Below are 15,626 nucleotides of genomic sequence, written 5' to 3' on the forward strand. Positions count from 1 at the left end.
CCCACCCGCCGCGAGGGGCGGAGTTTCGCCCTGCCTCACCAATGGCAGCAGCGCTGCCCGCCCCCTCGAGCCAATGAGCGACAACTTCGGGAATGAAGAGCCCCCACCCCCGCTATCAGCCAATAGACTTACGAGGTCGGCAGTCCTCAGCCAATGAGAGCCACTGGAGGCGGGTCAATGCGCGCCGACGAGGTAAACAACCGGGAGCGCGCGGTCCGGGAGGGGGTGGAGTCACCGGCGGCCCGGCAGCCAATGGGAGCCCTGCTGTGCGTCACCGAATGGGTGGAAAACACCGCAAAATCGCCGAGTTGGGACCCAACCCCGCTGAGTGCCCCGGAGCACGGCACCGAGCGACACAGCCAGCCCTTCCCCGAACACCTCCGGAGCGGTGACTCCAACACCTCCCCGGGCAGCCCATCCCAATATCTAATCACCCTTTCTGTGAAGAAATTCCTCTGAATGTGCAGCCTGAACTTCCCCGGCACAGCTTGAGGCAGAGACCGAACCCCCCCTGGCCGCACCGTCCTTTCGGGTGGCTGTAGAGCAGTGAGGTCCCCCCTGAGCCTCCCTCTCTCCAGACTCAACATCCCCAGCTCCCTCAGCGCCTTCTCACAACACTTGCGCTCCAGACCCTTCCCCTGACTCGCTCCAGCCCCTCAAGGCCTTTTCCGAAGTGAGAGGCCCAGAACTGGACATAGCGTTCGACGTGTGGCTGAGCACTGCTGGCCACGCTACTCCTGCTCCAGGCCAGGGTGCCACTGTTGGCCTGCTCGGACCTCACCGCGCTGGCCCCGTCCCACAGAATTCCCTCACAATCCCGTTTCCCTGGAGCACCAGCGCGGGAAGAAGGGAAGGTGATGGCAGCGCTCCCGCTGGCCTGCGGGGGGCGCTGGCGGGACGCGGCTCCCGGAGATGTCCCTGCTGTGTCCCAGGATGTCACGGAGATGTCCCGGACATGTCCCTGCTGTGTCCCAGGGATGTCACGGAGATGTCCCGGAGATGTCCCTGCTGTGTCCCAGGGATGTCACGGAGATGCCCCGGCGGCTCCCGCCCGTGCCGAGCCAGTCCCCCCGCTCCGACACCCCCCGTTCTGTGGGGTCAGAGTGACGCGGAACAGGCCATGGCGCGGTGCCCGGCCCCTGCTTTGTGTGCCTGGGGAAGTCTGTCACATCCTGGAAGTGTCCCAAACCCGCGTGGATATGGCGCATGAGGACACGCTTTACTGGTGAGCACGGGCTGCTGGGTTAACAGGTGGACTCGGGGATCCTGAAGTTCTTTCCCAACCATAATGATTCTGTCATTCTACAATCCTTCAGCCCCACTATCCCTGCCCACTGCTAAATCAGCCTCAAAGGCTGGTTCTATGCCACCACAGGTGTTTGAGGCCCAGCCTTCCCTTGGGAAAACCCTATAATTTAATCAGAGCAGCAGGGACTATCTGTTTTGGGCCACAAAGCCCACAGAATGATTTGCCACTGGGCAGAACTCAGGTTTTACCTCTTGCACGTGTCAGAGCCCTTGCTCTGCAAGGCTTGGTTTTGTCAGTTGAACACCATTCCACCTTCCACTGAAGGCTCTTCCAAGCATTACTTACCCAAATAAACACTTAGCTTGTTTTATCCGTCACTTTGTGCTCAGTAACCTTATAAAGATTTGTATAAAGAGATGCTTTAAACTGGGGTAACATTGAGACTTGATTGAAGTGGTCCTAAAAGATGGTGGGTTTTCATATTTCCACCTGGATCCAAGTATGTCCACACTATGTAAACAGCAATGTAGCACTGAGAAAGCCAAATTAACTTGCCCTGTGAGCACCATCTGCCCCAGGTGCCCCACAGCACCCACAGCTTATAGCAGCCCAGATGGATCATCCTGTTGGGCTGAACTCAGCAAGAAAAATACACCACCCATCCATTCTCTACTATTTATCTGCTGTCCTGTACAAGCAGAACAAAATAATTTTTCCTCCAGTGTTCTCCTTGCCTGCAGAGCATGGTTAGAAATCCCTGTCTCCTCTCTGGACACATGGAGGCTTCTGCTGCTGCCTTCTCCTAGAGATGCTCAGGAAAAACTGAAATTTTCATAGGGAACAAAAAAAGGAAAAGAAAAGGATGCTCTAAACCCCTGATGTGCAGGCACTAGGCTCTCTCACTTCCTCAGTTAGATCTCAGAGAAAGGAGAAGGATTCTCTCTCTGTTGTGCTGCAATATTGTCTAGGGGCTCTCAGCATCCTTGCATAACAGGGTCAAGAAAGTATTGGTAGGCACCACTAGTTCTCCTTTCCAAATCATGTGCTTCACTGCATTTAAAAGCCAGTAAATAGACAGTAATATCTCACCATAAATGGAGATACTTCCTCCAAGGTCGAGTTCATGGAATGATCTTAATTTCAGTGTATTTTATATGTGATGGGCTTCAGGCTGTGTCCCTGGGGGAGATGTATTTTAGTCAGAAAGTGGGCAAGGTTTCCATCCTGGCTTGTGTCATGTTTTGTCTGCCCTCTTCAGAGCTGCTTTTCCCCGAGCCAGCTCTCTCTGCAGCCAGCCTGGTTGCTGCATGGGCTGGGCACGGTTCCTCCTCAGACACAGCCTAGCTGTGCTCTGGTCCAGGCTTCCTGTCTAGGTCAGGCAGTCTGTCCGTGCACAGAAGCCTTTATGTGTCCAGATAACACCCGGGGGCTGTGCAGTCTCGCTGTGTGCAGCGCTTGGTTCCCAAGCCAGGCCGGCTCTCCCATCCAAATGCCAGCCAGGGTGATCCAAGCCACTTGCCGGGGTGATTAAAGTCACTTGCCGCTGCCTGTGACAGAGGAGACTGACCTGTGAGTCAGCTCTGGCTAAAGCTGAAGTGCTCAGTGCTTTGAAGTGCCAATGCCTGGTGCCACATGAGACCCACCATGCAAATTGTTTCTAAAAATGTTGGTTAGATTCTCTCCTGAGGAGGTATCAGCCCTGCTGCTGCTACAAGTGGCACACAGCACAGGCAAATAAGACATTTATTTGTTCTCACCCTCAAACTGCCTGAATTACCTTGGTTGGGAATTTAGCTTGTGACTCTTCCCTTGGTGTATTTTTTAGAAGATAGGTAAAGTTATTACAGCGCTGGCCTGGTGTTCAGCCAAAAGTCCTTTCACTTTTTTGACAGCCACCACACAGGCAGTGGCAAGGCAAGCTTCCTCTGTGCACAACCTGTTAGGGACAGAAATATTGTTCCATTTTCAGTCAGAAAATCCTGTTCAGTCAGAGCTTGGGCTGCATGCTGAGGAAGCTGCTGGCGAGGGCCACTGCTTGTGGTGCTGCTTTCTGGGACACTGAGAGATGGGCAGTAGGGCTGGCCTGAGAAGAGTGTCATCAAAACCAGCACATATACCCAGAATTGTGTCAGCAGCCATGTTCTGGCTGGTTTTGTTGGTTTATATTGAGCCTGGTGTACTAAAACTAGTGACCATAGAGGAATTGCTCAGTCTGGAAGCAAGCTGTCAGTGGCTCATGCTGATAATATTTGTCCCACCACTACATGAGTACAATGGGATGCAGCCTTGCCTCTTAACACCCCAGCTCAGTTTGTTCTCTGAAGTCAAGCAGATCAGGAGAAAGAAGAGCTCTCCAAAAACATTCAGGTGCTGCAAGAGATGACACCAGTTATCTGAACACCACCCACCAGCCCCTGGTGGGCCCAGGGTGATCCACCTCGCTGTGATCTCATTATTGCAAGGTGAAATGCTCCTTATGCCATACAGCATTTTTTAACTTTACTCTGCTTAAGGACAGGCTTTTGCCCAGATCCTGGCAATTAGGAGGCCCTAATTAAGAAGCCTGGTTAATCTGAACCACGATGTTAGCACTTGGGCACCAGCTGACAGTCAGGAACATGTCAAATTTTTCAGTTTTTCAGTCAGTCTCTACCGCCTACTTTTTTAGGTGGCCAGCACGAAAAAGACACAAACTCACATTCCAATTCAGCTTAGTGAGAGCCACTTTATAACCACATCCTTTGATTTAACTCCCTTTGGTAACGGGACTTTCCCGCTGACATCAGTTCCCACGGGGTGCAGAGAGCCTGGCACACGTGTGTGTGTGTCTGTGTGTCTGTGTGTCCGTTGGCACGTGTGTGTTTGTGTGTCTGTGCTCTCAGAAGGGCTTTGCTGCAGCTGCAGGACCCGAGCACAAAAATGTCAATGGTACTGAGCGTTCCAGCTGAGTTCATTTCCTGCTGATAAGTCCCCGAAGAAGAGGGCGAGGCTCAGCGTCCTCGGCGTTGCTTTAGCGCTGAGGGCCACAGGCAGGCAGCTCGGGGCACACTCAGCAAAGGGCGGGTTCAAACAGCGAGTTTCCCATAGAAAAAACGCTGCTCACGTTCGCTTCCTGTCGGGCTGCCAAGTGATAGACCTGATGTGTAAAGGCAACCCAAAATAGGATGTTGGCTTTTCGAGTTGATTGATCTTTGAAATGCAAATGTTGTTTCTTTGGTGGTTACCTTATGGCCTCCTTTTTAGTTGAGAATCGAGTTGCTTGAGTGGGAACAGAAAGGGTAGAAACCCCATTTTCAGGAGGTCAAAAGCTCAGTATAGTAACAGCTGCTGGTTGAGTGGTGTGAATTCCAGGAAAGGATGTGGGTAACAGCAGCCAAAGCCAGGCAGAGAGGTGGACAGAACGACCTCAGATACTGGCACTGACAGGTGAGCTGTACTAAAACCCTCAACGAATGTATCAACAAAGCTCAGAATTGCAATCTGTCCTGCAGGAACCCACAGCTCCCTCCACCCTTTGCTCTCCCACCACCCTGACAAACATACCTTCCCAGATTTGGCAGCTAGGCAGACACACCCAAATGAGATAACTGCACAGACACAAATGCCAGAGACAAAATTTTAGATGCCCTCCAAAGCACTTTAAACTAACTGGTTTTTGAATAAAGCATAGCCATGGCTCTGCATGTCCTTTTTGTTGCTGTCTCTGAGCACCCTGCAGAGGCTTCATTCTCCATCCTTCATAATGCAAGAAGCCAGCAAATGTTGCCCATGGTGTTTCCAAGCATGGCAGAACCCCTCACACCACCTGTTTTGAAGGAATGCCAGATGAAGGAGATCCTTGCACCTCTCTCCCACGTGCTGCCTGTAGCAGGAGTGCCAGTCATTTCTTCAGAAGCAAACTTGCTGTGTTGGCCTCATATGTCTTGAAAAGAATCAGACAGGAAGCTGCAAAATCCAGGGGGCCACAACTGCAGCATTTTCTCAGTCAAATGAAATTTCGCTCCAGAGCCTGTTTTAATGGCACTGGTGATGACTATATATTTCTTTTTCCTGCAGAGCGGAACAGATGTGGAACATTTTTTTGGATATAAGAACAAGTTAGTCTCATAGACACTGCTACATCCCAGGTTTGTAAGCAGGGATAAACAAAAGGATGCAAAGAGTCATACTCAAAGATACCTCCAAGTACTTGGAAATGCACATCATGTGCAACACCCAGTTCCTCTGTAGAACCTCCCTTAATAAGGTTTGTTTCAGAGGTCTTGCAGCTAAAGCACATGGGTTGTTTGTTCAGATTTTTTAGTGGTTTTCAGTCCAGAAACAAGAGAGAGAAAAACAAATCCACACCTTATGTCTTCTTGTCTGGAGAAAAACAGACACCATATTTCTGTGCATTCACCCCTTGCTCCTTCAGGAAGGAAGATTTAGAATGGAAAAGTGTCAAAAGTACAGACAAAATTTTAAAAATGCTCCAAGTACTGCATACCATGCCCAGAGCAATGGCATTTGGGAATCCAGCAGGCAGAAAAGGTTTGCTTTGTGGCAAGATACTTGGAGGCAGAAATAAATGGAGTGAAGAATTGTGGTGGGGCAGCTGCAACAGCTTTTGCTTTACTAATATGGGTGAAGCGATACTGCCTCTCCCTAGCAGTTTCCTTTTCTGTACACCTAAGCAAATGGTTTCCTCTGCACAGCAGAGCCCCTGAAAGCTGAAAGAAAACACTGAAACAGCCCCTGAGCAGCAGGAAACAGTTATGGGAGGTGTGACTTTGACAGTGTGTTACATGGCAGGTATCTAGAAAACAACACTTGTGACCCATGTTCAATGAAATCCCTCAGTTTGAAATCTCCTGCTGTCCCCACAGCAGGCAAAGCACGGGCAGTAGAAGAATCCTGCCCTCCCTGCCTGAACCCTGTTTCTCAGTTCAGTTTCTATTCCCTGTCCTAATGTACCATTGTCAGGACTTGAAGAAATGAATAGGATTTCCAAACAAGTGGTAGCTCCATTTTCATATTTATTTGAGATTTTATTTTCTTATATCTACAGTTGCAGCATCTTCTGGTTGCTTACAGCAGAGGGGTTTCATCTAATCCATCTAATCCAGTGTTTCAACAACAGAAGATTAATTAGTCCTCTTACCCAATCTCCAGATTGCAGCAACTCAGCCTATCATTCTTTTGGCTAAGGACAGAGTGACTATTGTATATTGAATCTGGGAGATAATTTGATCTCAATTTAAATCTGCAAATTCCACAGGAGTCCTGCAGCATGCAGGACAGCAACAGTTAACTGCACTGGAAGAACCACTATCAGTAACAGGGAGCTGGGGTATCACGATGCTCACATTTAAATCCATGCTGGAGCATTTTCAGCCACAGCCAGCAGGGACTTGTGAAACACTGCAAGGGAGAAGTACGCATCCCTTCTAGAAAACGTGCTTTAACTCTCTTCTGCCCCCAAGGTACCGTGCCAAAATGACACGGATATGACATTGTGTCACTTTGCAGCTGCACGCAGAGCGAGGAAGCCAGCAGAAGACAAAGGGAGTGTTTCCAAATTCCTCTGCACCACCCTGCTCTCGAGAGGTGGGGACTGAAATTCTTTGAGAAGGAGCATATGCAAACAGTTGCTAAAAGAGATGTCCGGTTTACGACACTGTGATCAGCGTGGAAAGGGAAACTGCAGCAAAAACATTCCGGAGCCTTGTTTTTCCCCATCCGAATTTCTCTACCACCACGGAAGCTTCTCACTTCCAGTGCACGAGTCTGTCCATCCCCGTGAAGGGAGAGGAGAACAACCCACATCCTCCAACCTGGTGGTGTGAGACACAAATTCAAGGTGGAAAGAGCTGGTCCTGCTTTACAGCTGGACAGTGACAACCTTGCATGGGGACCCTCTGCTAGTGCCCACAATTAAGCCCTGTCCTCTCCCTGCGGGATCACCCAGCGGATATTTGTCCTTCCTGGGAGTCCCAGCCACGCACCGGGACAACGCCTTAAATTCTGCCCAAGCCCAATAATCACCCTCGCTCTCTTCCTATTCTGCCTTACTAAAGACAGTTCATTGCCGAGTGAAATTACCGAAAAGAAGGAAGAGAAAGGAAAGCTGCATTTAGAAGGAAAGGGATTCTCTCCTCACAAACAAACAGGCAAGAGACCCTGCAGCCTGGGAGAGGGAAGTGTGGACAGCAGAGAGATCGAAGCAGAGATAGCAGGGCAGGAACTGCAAGCATTGGAGAGAAATAGAGACTAAACGGAGGGGTGGGAGGGGAATAAAGATAAGGTGATAGAAAATAGGAAGGAGGAGACAAAAAAAGAGAGAGAGGAAATGCACATGCGGTGTCCCCCAGTTTGGGCACGGAGGCAGAGCTTGTTGCTTGTTGTCTCAGGAGCCCGGCGCTCCGGGAAGGACAGTATCTGTTTAGATTTGTGTCTAAATTTAAACCCTGATTGCCTTGCCTCCCCCTCCTCTCCCCTCCCTCCCTCCCTTCCTCTCACCCACCCGCCCTTCTTCCTTGTTCGCAGTGCAGGGCCGCTGGCCGGGCTCCGTCTGTCAGCTCGGGCTGAGCAGCAGCTGGGATCTCCCAGCCCTCCACGCTCTGCTCTGCCTCTCCTGAACTTTTCCCACAGATAACAGGGAAAGGGGTGGGGAAGAAAGATTGCCCCGAGGACACCTCTCTTCTTGCAGGACATGGAGGTAAAGAAAACTTTTTTTATTTCCACTAGCTTGTGACTGGCTCCGCGATCTGCTTTAGCTCCACCTTGCAGAGCAATTTCTCCCTGAAGGCAGCTTCAAAATATCTTTTTGCTGGGGTTCAGATAAAGGTCTCTTTCTTCCCATCCCGACTCCTATCGTGCACCTCAGACTCTTCTGCAGGTTTTAGTCCAGATTTGGAAAGCAGGGGGATGGTTTGGGAAGAAATTACCTCTGTGAAAGGGGAACGAGAAAGAGTTGCCATTTACTTACTGGTCTCCGAGGTGTGAATAGAGTGTTAGATTTTAAAAGGTATCATTTTGAAAGGAGGTTTTAAGGAATCATTAAGAACGGGGACATAAGAGAACAAACCTTCCAAGCTCTTGGGGTTGGTTCCTTCCCAATGCGTGCAGCAGCACTTGGGATTCACACCCTCAGCTGTGTGTGGCTCCTCTCCCATGTGGATTGGGAGGTCTCATTTTCCTTATCAGTGGAACATTTTGGGTCAGGGAAGGGGACCCGGGAGCCTGTGCTTGAGTGAGGTAGATGAGTAGCACACCTCCAGAGGGTTTTCTGTCTCCTTTTTCTCTGTGTACCCTGTGCTCCAGGAGAGTTGGATCTCATGTCTCAGGGTGGGCACAGGAGTCTGGCTTCCATGGGGTTTATGTTCAAGCCTTCTCCTGTGTTCCCCCCTCTTGGGCAAGGCAGCTCACCTCCCTCTGCCTCCCCTCCCATTCATTGAAAATGGGAATGGTGGTGTTTGCTTTGGTCATGTCAGGCTGGATTTGTGAGCTTTTCAGTTTTTTAAAGTGGCAAGGGAAAAGGAATATTTATTTTTAGGAGGGGCACAGGAAATAGAAAGGTGATTACAACATTGGCAAAACCTCAAATTATGAAAGAGGACATTTGGTATTTCTCTCTGCTAAACAGAGACCTTACTAAACACTTTATATTATCTTCCCAGATAAGCCTTTTTCTGTGTGGATGCAGCCCCAGTAGCAGGACACTCAGCAGAGCCAGGGAACAGTGTGCTTCAAGCACCACTTCAGTTTTTCTTTGGAGAATTCCAGTGCATAACTCAGCTGGGCAATTGTGATAACACCCAGGTGCTAGCATCACCATCCTCGTTATCTGTGCTGACCTGCCCCACAGGCAAGGGTTAAAGATTTGGCCTGTTCAGGTGTGTTTGTTACAAAAAATGTCCTCAGCTGAATTATCTAAATAGATTTTGGGGTGGAGAAGGATCAAGCAGTGGTGGAACCAGCTCGGCACAGGCTATTTACGTGACATGACAAATGTTGGGCTTTACAAGCCTTTTCAGTTTGACAGAGCCTAGGTCACCACTCACTGTTAACACTTGTTTTATTCTTTTTCACTATCCTGTAGTGTTTCAGCGGGGACAGGGAATTGAGCTCCTAATTTGTTATAATTTAGGGCTGAAACAGGTATTTTGGCATGTTGAGGACACTCTCCCTCACCCCCTCTCGTCTCCACACACAAAGGATTGTGCCCCTCGAGTATTTTCCGTTGTCACTGTTGAGTAGAAAGGAACACACCTGCCATTTCCTTTTTGGAGATACATGTGACACATGTGGAAGGTCAGGTGGCCAGGAAGCTTCTCTGAAGTACCTGACCTAAGAGCTCCTCACTCTTGCTTCTGTCCTTTTATCTCATTTCCCATCTTTTCCTTGTGCTACCTGGTTTGTTTTTATCATCTGTAGATTGCTGAATCCATTCTTATTTTTAAAACATCCCAATGACCAAGATATTTTATAAGTAGTGTGCTTGGTCCTGCCCCACGCCTCCAAAATGGTGTTTAATGTCCCAAAGTTAAGAAGATATTAGATGAAAATAGAGCCAAGAGCAAGAGCTTGATTTCTCACCAGCTGATTCTCTTCTCTGTTTCTTCCTGAGGGCTTTTCACAGGCAGGACACAAAGGCTCACCACAGACTTTTTGCTTTAAAACCAGGTTTAATGATCCTGTGCAGCAGGAACGAGAGGGGTCCTGTCATTTCCCTGTTTGCTTCATCAGTGGCAGGCAGAGCTGCTCCCTGCTTTCCTGCTGGCATAACTGGCAAGCTCTTTGCTCTAATGGGACACATGAGGATTACCAGCATTAGGAGGAAAAGGGCAGAGGGCTGACCTAGCCAGCTGATTTCCATCACATCCCTGGCAGGAAGACCCTAGTTTTGAACAACTCACAGAAGCAAGATAGTTGGGATCTCTTTCTTAAAGTGGTTAGTTTCAGTTGCTGCTACTTAGGGACTAGTACCTATGGTCTTAGCCATCCTGCTGTCAGGAATGTGCCACATTGAAAGCAGCAACTGAAACTACTTAAGATCATAAAGAGGGAGAAAAAGGCAGCAAAACCCTGCCCTTGCAGTTCACGTAATTTTTGTGAACTTCAGTGTTTTGTTTCGTTGTTTGGGTTTTTTTTTTGGCCCGTCTTCTTGATGCAAAATAGATTTGACAATCAATTTTCTTTCCAGTGTTTTGGCAGATGAAAAGAAATCATGAAGTTTATACCACAGATTGTTAATATGAGTTCATATCAAAAATGTATAAAACTGCACTGGGGAAAGCTAAGCCACTTGTAAAGAAAAGCAGCCATGAAACATTCTTTGCACTTATGGTACAGAAAGCATTAGAAATTTTTGTGTTGGTTTGTTAGTTTACATCTTCAGATTTGGCCCAAGCTAATTCCCATGGCTTGTGGGTTCCCAAACCTTGCTGCAGATGTTGTGAGTTAAGGCATCCACTGAAAGTGCTTGTGGCTTTCTGCAGCCCATATTCCACAGCAGTCATGGAATTCCTCTTTCCAGCCTCTCTGTAGGGGCTTGGGAGCATAGAGACACTTGAACTTTACTTGCACAGCTAAGGGAAACAATCCAAGAGTGAATTTCACTTGAGTGGCTCCCTACAGTGTCATGGGTTCCCTAAGCTGCAGGGGTGCAGAGGTGCAGCAGCCAGGTGTATTTTGGGAAGGCTCCCCCTTCTTTGTGCCTGCCAACAAATGTCATTTAATTCTGTGACATCTCCATTGCCATGGCTCTTTTCTGCACTACTCCTGCTAGATCTCCGTTTTTCCTGTTGGTGCTCAAACTCAGCAGAGGGAAAGCTTTTCCAGGGCTGGGGGCAGTTCTCTGCTCACTTCACCCTTCTGGGCAGCACTCACCCTGGCCTTAGGAAAACTGCACTGAGGAGATGTCACCCAAGGGGACTGAACCGGAGGGGATGCAGGAATGGGTACTGTGCAGATGAGGGGGCTGAAATCTGTGAGGGCCATCCTGGTCCTCAGAGCAGCAGGACAGGAGGGGAGCTGGGCTGAGAGAGGTCTCTGCCCACCCTGGCAGCTGTGGAGCAGAGATTGCAAACAGGCATTACGGCATGGGTAGCTCTGCCAGGATGCAATATCCCTTTCTCAGGAAGCTCTGATGATTGGCTTCCATTCTAAAAGTTAAAGTGTTCTTTTTCCCCTCTTCTTTTTTTTTTTCTTTTTGCTTAACAGAATGGTTCAACCTCAAATACACTTGTTTTTAGTGTTTCCTCCCAAATCCATCAAAATGACACATTCACGCAGTGTGTCTGTGAAAATAAAGGGAAGAGTATTTAAGTGAACTGGGTATTATATGACCCCATTCTACCTCTCAGGTCTGGGCAGATTTGGGACTGCTTGACAGTAAATAGCATGTCTGCAGGAAAGAGTTCTGGACAGGATCTGGTTTGCCAGACTTACACATCCCTGTGACTGTAGGCCTCCCTCCTGAAGGACAGGAAACAACAAAACCAAACCCCATGGGCTGTGCTACAGCCCTTTCTTCCCCCTAGCAGACTCCCCAGAATAAATGGAATTAAGGCTTTTCCTGTGTCACCAGAGAGGGAGAATTCTTCTGAACCTCTCCCCACTCTCCAGTTTGGTTGTCTGAGTTTCCCAAGCCATGGTGACAGCATTTGGGAAACGCCTTCTGTCCTGTGCTCCACAGCCTAATTGGCAGGATGCTTTGCAGTTGGACAGCATATCATGCATACCTTCCCATACATTCCCAGGAGCTGTTTATCTGAACAACAGGGGAAAACATCAGCACTGCTTTATCAATAAATAGATGCTGCTTGGAAACTTGCTGGCTTTTATCATGGAAATGAACCAGCCCACACAAACTGGGGTTGGTTTTCCATTCTGTTTCCACTGTTAACTGAGGTGTTTTAGAGAGGTGGAGGCTCCTTTTCTTAAAACAACAGCTCTACAGCCTGAATTTGGGATTTGAGCTGGCAGCTGAACCCAGCAGCAAGGAAGCCTCTTTGGAGGACCTTGTTTGGTGCTTTGCAGACAAGGCAGCAGGCCCCGAATGTGGTCTAGAGACAGCAGAGCTGTTATGTAAGGAGAAGTTGTTATTACACACTCACTGCAGAGTTGCTTCACACCTCGTTGTGACAGAGGCACGGGGCACTTCATTCCTGCAGTCTCACCTAGGCATGGTTTTAAGTCACACTTCGTGCAGGTCACAATGTATCCAGCTATGCAGTCTCATGCCAGAAATGCCTTTACATCAAATCTGACTTGTATCTTTATATCTTACCAGCAGTATCTGGATCCTGGTAATGTACTGTAAGGATAAGCCTTATCTGCCCCATTAGTGCCACTTTTCAGAAAGACAGGAAAAGAGGCTGCACCAAATTCTTGTCAGATTGAAGCACATCACTTGCTGAAGGTGTTTCTGGAAGTCTTCTGCAAAAAAAGACCCACACCTCCCTTGCCAGATTTAGAGCATATTTACATGCATGGCTTTTTCTTCATTATTCATCACCAGATTTTAAAAGAGCTCAAACCCTACATGTAGTAGTTTGCCTTAAGTTCCCACACCTATAGAACAGGTAGAAAACTTGTGAGCTGTTATTTTTGCATATGCAAATACACCTGTTTACACTTTCAAACGAGATGCACGCAGGGTTTTGGTCAGTGTGGATGACTGGTGGCTAATCTGCAAAGGTTTACCACTGCTAGCTTCAACAAAGCTCCTGTTCATCCCAGGCTTCTCAAATGCACAGAGAATTAACATGTGTGGTTTGGAAAGCCTGGATATCTGAAAGTTCCAAACCAGTGACTTCTTGTGCACAGAAAGGCACAAAAATGCTAAGGAGAGGGAATTCTGCCTCAGAAGTTTGGAGTTTAACAAGTCAGTGGGGTTTTGCAGGGAGAGTGAGGACAATACTGTAAAACTGTTAGCACAGAGGAAACAGAATTTGTTAGTGCATGAGAAAAAGCAGTATGCCTGGGAATAATGGGATCCAATTAAAGGAAAGATTTATATCTCACCAAATAGCAGGAAAGATTTCTAACAGTGAGGTCTGGCATGGTTTGGAGTAGCATAGTGGAAACCAAATGTAGTAGAAAATCTTTTTCCCATGAATGATTCAAAAATAGACTGGACTGAGTGGTAGAAAGATAAGAAGCAATCTTCAGTTGTATTCAGGTTAGTGGTACTGATAGGGCCACCAGAGGGGCAGCACCATGCTGCTTCTGCAGTTCTTCCACGTGTGGGCTGCTGGGAGAAACCAGTGGCTGTTCAGCATCAGGCCCAAAAAGTGTTTATGATTCCTCCCTGCTGCAGTGCATTGTTCAAGCCCAGCAAACTTCTGCCTGTGGGAAGTTCAGGTCAAAATAAATTGGCATCACATCTGCAAGAGTCTGGGAATGGTAATTTTATTGCCTGTGTAAAACACAAAACCAATTTTATTTTTATTCTTTCTTCCTGCTTTTAGAATGAGTTTCTTTATCCTTTAAAACGTCATACTACAACAGCAGTCATGGCTTACTCAAGCCAATCATCTTGAAATCCCTTTCTGCTGAAAGTGCCATGTTCCTCCTGATGTAAGTTCAGATGAAACATGCCCTGTTTTCATAGACACACACTTGAGCTGGTGTGCCAGGCTTCCCAGGAATTTCACCCCTTGGGCCTTGCAGTGAGGGCATGTTTAACTTGTGAAATGTGCACAGTCTAATCTGGTTTCCCATTTAGTCTTTACAAGGTGCATGGAGTTATTGACACTGTCCCTGTGTGAGAGCCCAGGGTTTGCATTCCCAGTTTGAAGGTGTTCATTCCCAGTTAGAGGCAGAGGGGCTCTCTGTGCAAACACACATGGTCCTCCAGACAGCAGGGGCCTGTGAAGAGGACGGAGTGGAAGGAAAGGGATGGATTCCTGAACACACTGGTTACTCCTACAAAAGAGAAACAATCCTAGCACTGTGTCTTTCATCTCCCAGCTCAATGCAAAGTTGCCTTTTCCACTCACATCAGGACTTCATTCTCATGTTGTACATTGTCCTGTACATAGTCAACTAAGGGACTGAAAAATCACTGGATCGTTCCAGTGATTCCAGAGATCAAAAGCTGAATTTAGTTTTCCTTCTCAGCATCTGTGAATTCAGGGCCTTGCTGGCCAGAGCTTCCCAGTGCTGATTCACTCAGTGAGCAAGTGCCGTGCAGGCACTGAGCCCACACTTCCTGGACACCTGGTTCCGGTGGCCCAGCTTGAACCTGGGGAAACTGTGCCTGAGGGTGAAGGAACTTTAATTTCTCTTCTTGCCAGAGAGAAAGAACATGTAAACGGGGTTCAATCAGCCAGCAGGTAAAAGAAATGGAGCACTGAAGTAGGGGTAGAGTGTTTCAAAGCTCTTACGAACACTGGGTTTCTCCGTTAAAGCATTATGGGAGAATTTTTATGAGCAGTTTTACTCAGAGATCATTATCTTCTTCACATCACCAAAAATAATCTATGTCAAAGGCCAAGCTGCAGCTCGGGAGTTGCTTGTGTGCATTTTCCTTAGGGTATATAGATGAGTTGTTTACCTGTGGAAAAGACTAAATTTCCAATGCACCATTATGGCCAATCCAGACTGGGCTGAAAACTCAGGCATTTTTAAACATAACAGCAAATTACAGCTGCCTGGGTACATTTCCCCAGTGTTTGGCCCAGTTTTCAGGAGTCTTGCAGGCTGGAGACTCTGGATGAAGCCAAAGGGTGGGAAAGCATCTTTGCAGACCCAGGTCCTCAGTGCCACTGGGGCCACTGAGCCCTCCAGGGTCCAGCTAACAAAACATCTCTGTGGCTATAGCTCAGCATTCACACCTCAAGCTGGCTGCCAGCAGAGTGCTTGCTATCACTTTCCTCCACTCCATATCTGTGTACCTTTTTAGACTAAATTCCTGGCTTAGATAAATATGAACCTCCTTCTCTGTCCCGTCTGTATCCAGTGTAGACCTAATTTCATAGCAATGTGTTACAAAGATAGCACAGTCCTAACTGATGAGTCTGGAAGCCTCTGTAGTTGGAAGCTCTGGGCAGGCTCATTTACCCTTCTGATTTTCTGTTCCCAGCCTGATAAATTGAGAGGAGTTTGAATCCCTGTGCTGCTCTAACTAGGCTGTCTCTGAGTTTAAATGGGGAGGTACCACAGTCTACTTACAGCATTTATCAGAAATATTTTGAACTGTCCCTGCATCTTGCATTCTCTGTGCACCTTCTTTGACAGTTCAGTGACTTCAGTTTCTAATTTAACCTTCTGTTCCTCATCCCACCTGAAGCATCTTGAGTCTGAGCCTCCTCGTGTTGAAATTCATCTTTTTTTTTCAGGCTCTGCTAAAAGCAGGGCTTTTTCCCTGAACCCCTCTGAGGCAGCCAAG

The 15,626-nt window shown here is 47.9% G+C and overlaps 1 protein-coding gene across 5 annotated transcripts in view; it reads left to right on the forward strand.

The window, feature by feature from the left end:
• Positions 1-68: 68 nt before the first annotated feature.
• Positions 69-15,626, forward strand: part of RCSD1 (RCSD domain containing 1) — a 38,049-nt gene continuing 22,491 nt past the window's right edge. For 3 of the 5 annotated variants that reach the window (XM_071433768.1, XM_071433769.1, XM_071433771.1), the window contains exon 1: positions 69-192. In XM_071433768.1, coding sequence (XP_071289869.1) covers positions 154-192 — 39 coding nt within the window. In that variant the 5' untranslated portion in view covers positions 69-153. Of the gene's footprint in view, positions 1,226-6,757; positions 7,947-15,626 lie in introns of all 5 variants that reach the window. The other 2 variants (XM_071433770.1, XM_071433772.1) reach the window with 1 other exon arrangement.

The sequence above is a fragment of the Agelaius tricolor genome, unplaced genomic scaffold (genome assembly GCF_023055355.1).
Source record: "Agelaius tricolor isolate 1412-34295 unplaced genomic scaffold, bAgeTri1.0.p SCAF_9, whole genome shotgun sequence".
NCBI classification, from domain to species: domain Eukaryota; kingdom Metazoa; phylum Chordata; class Aves; order Passeriformes; family Icteridae; genus Agelaius; species Agelaius tricolor.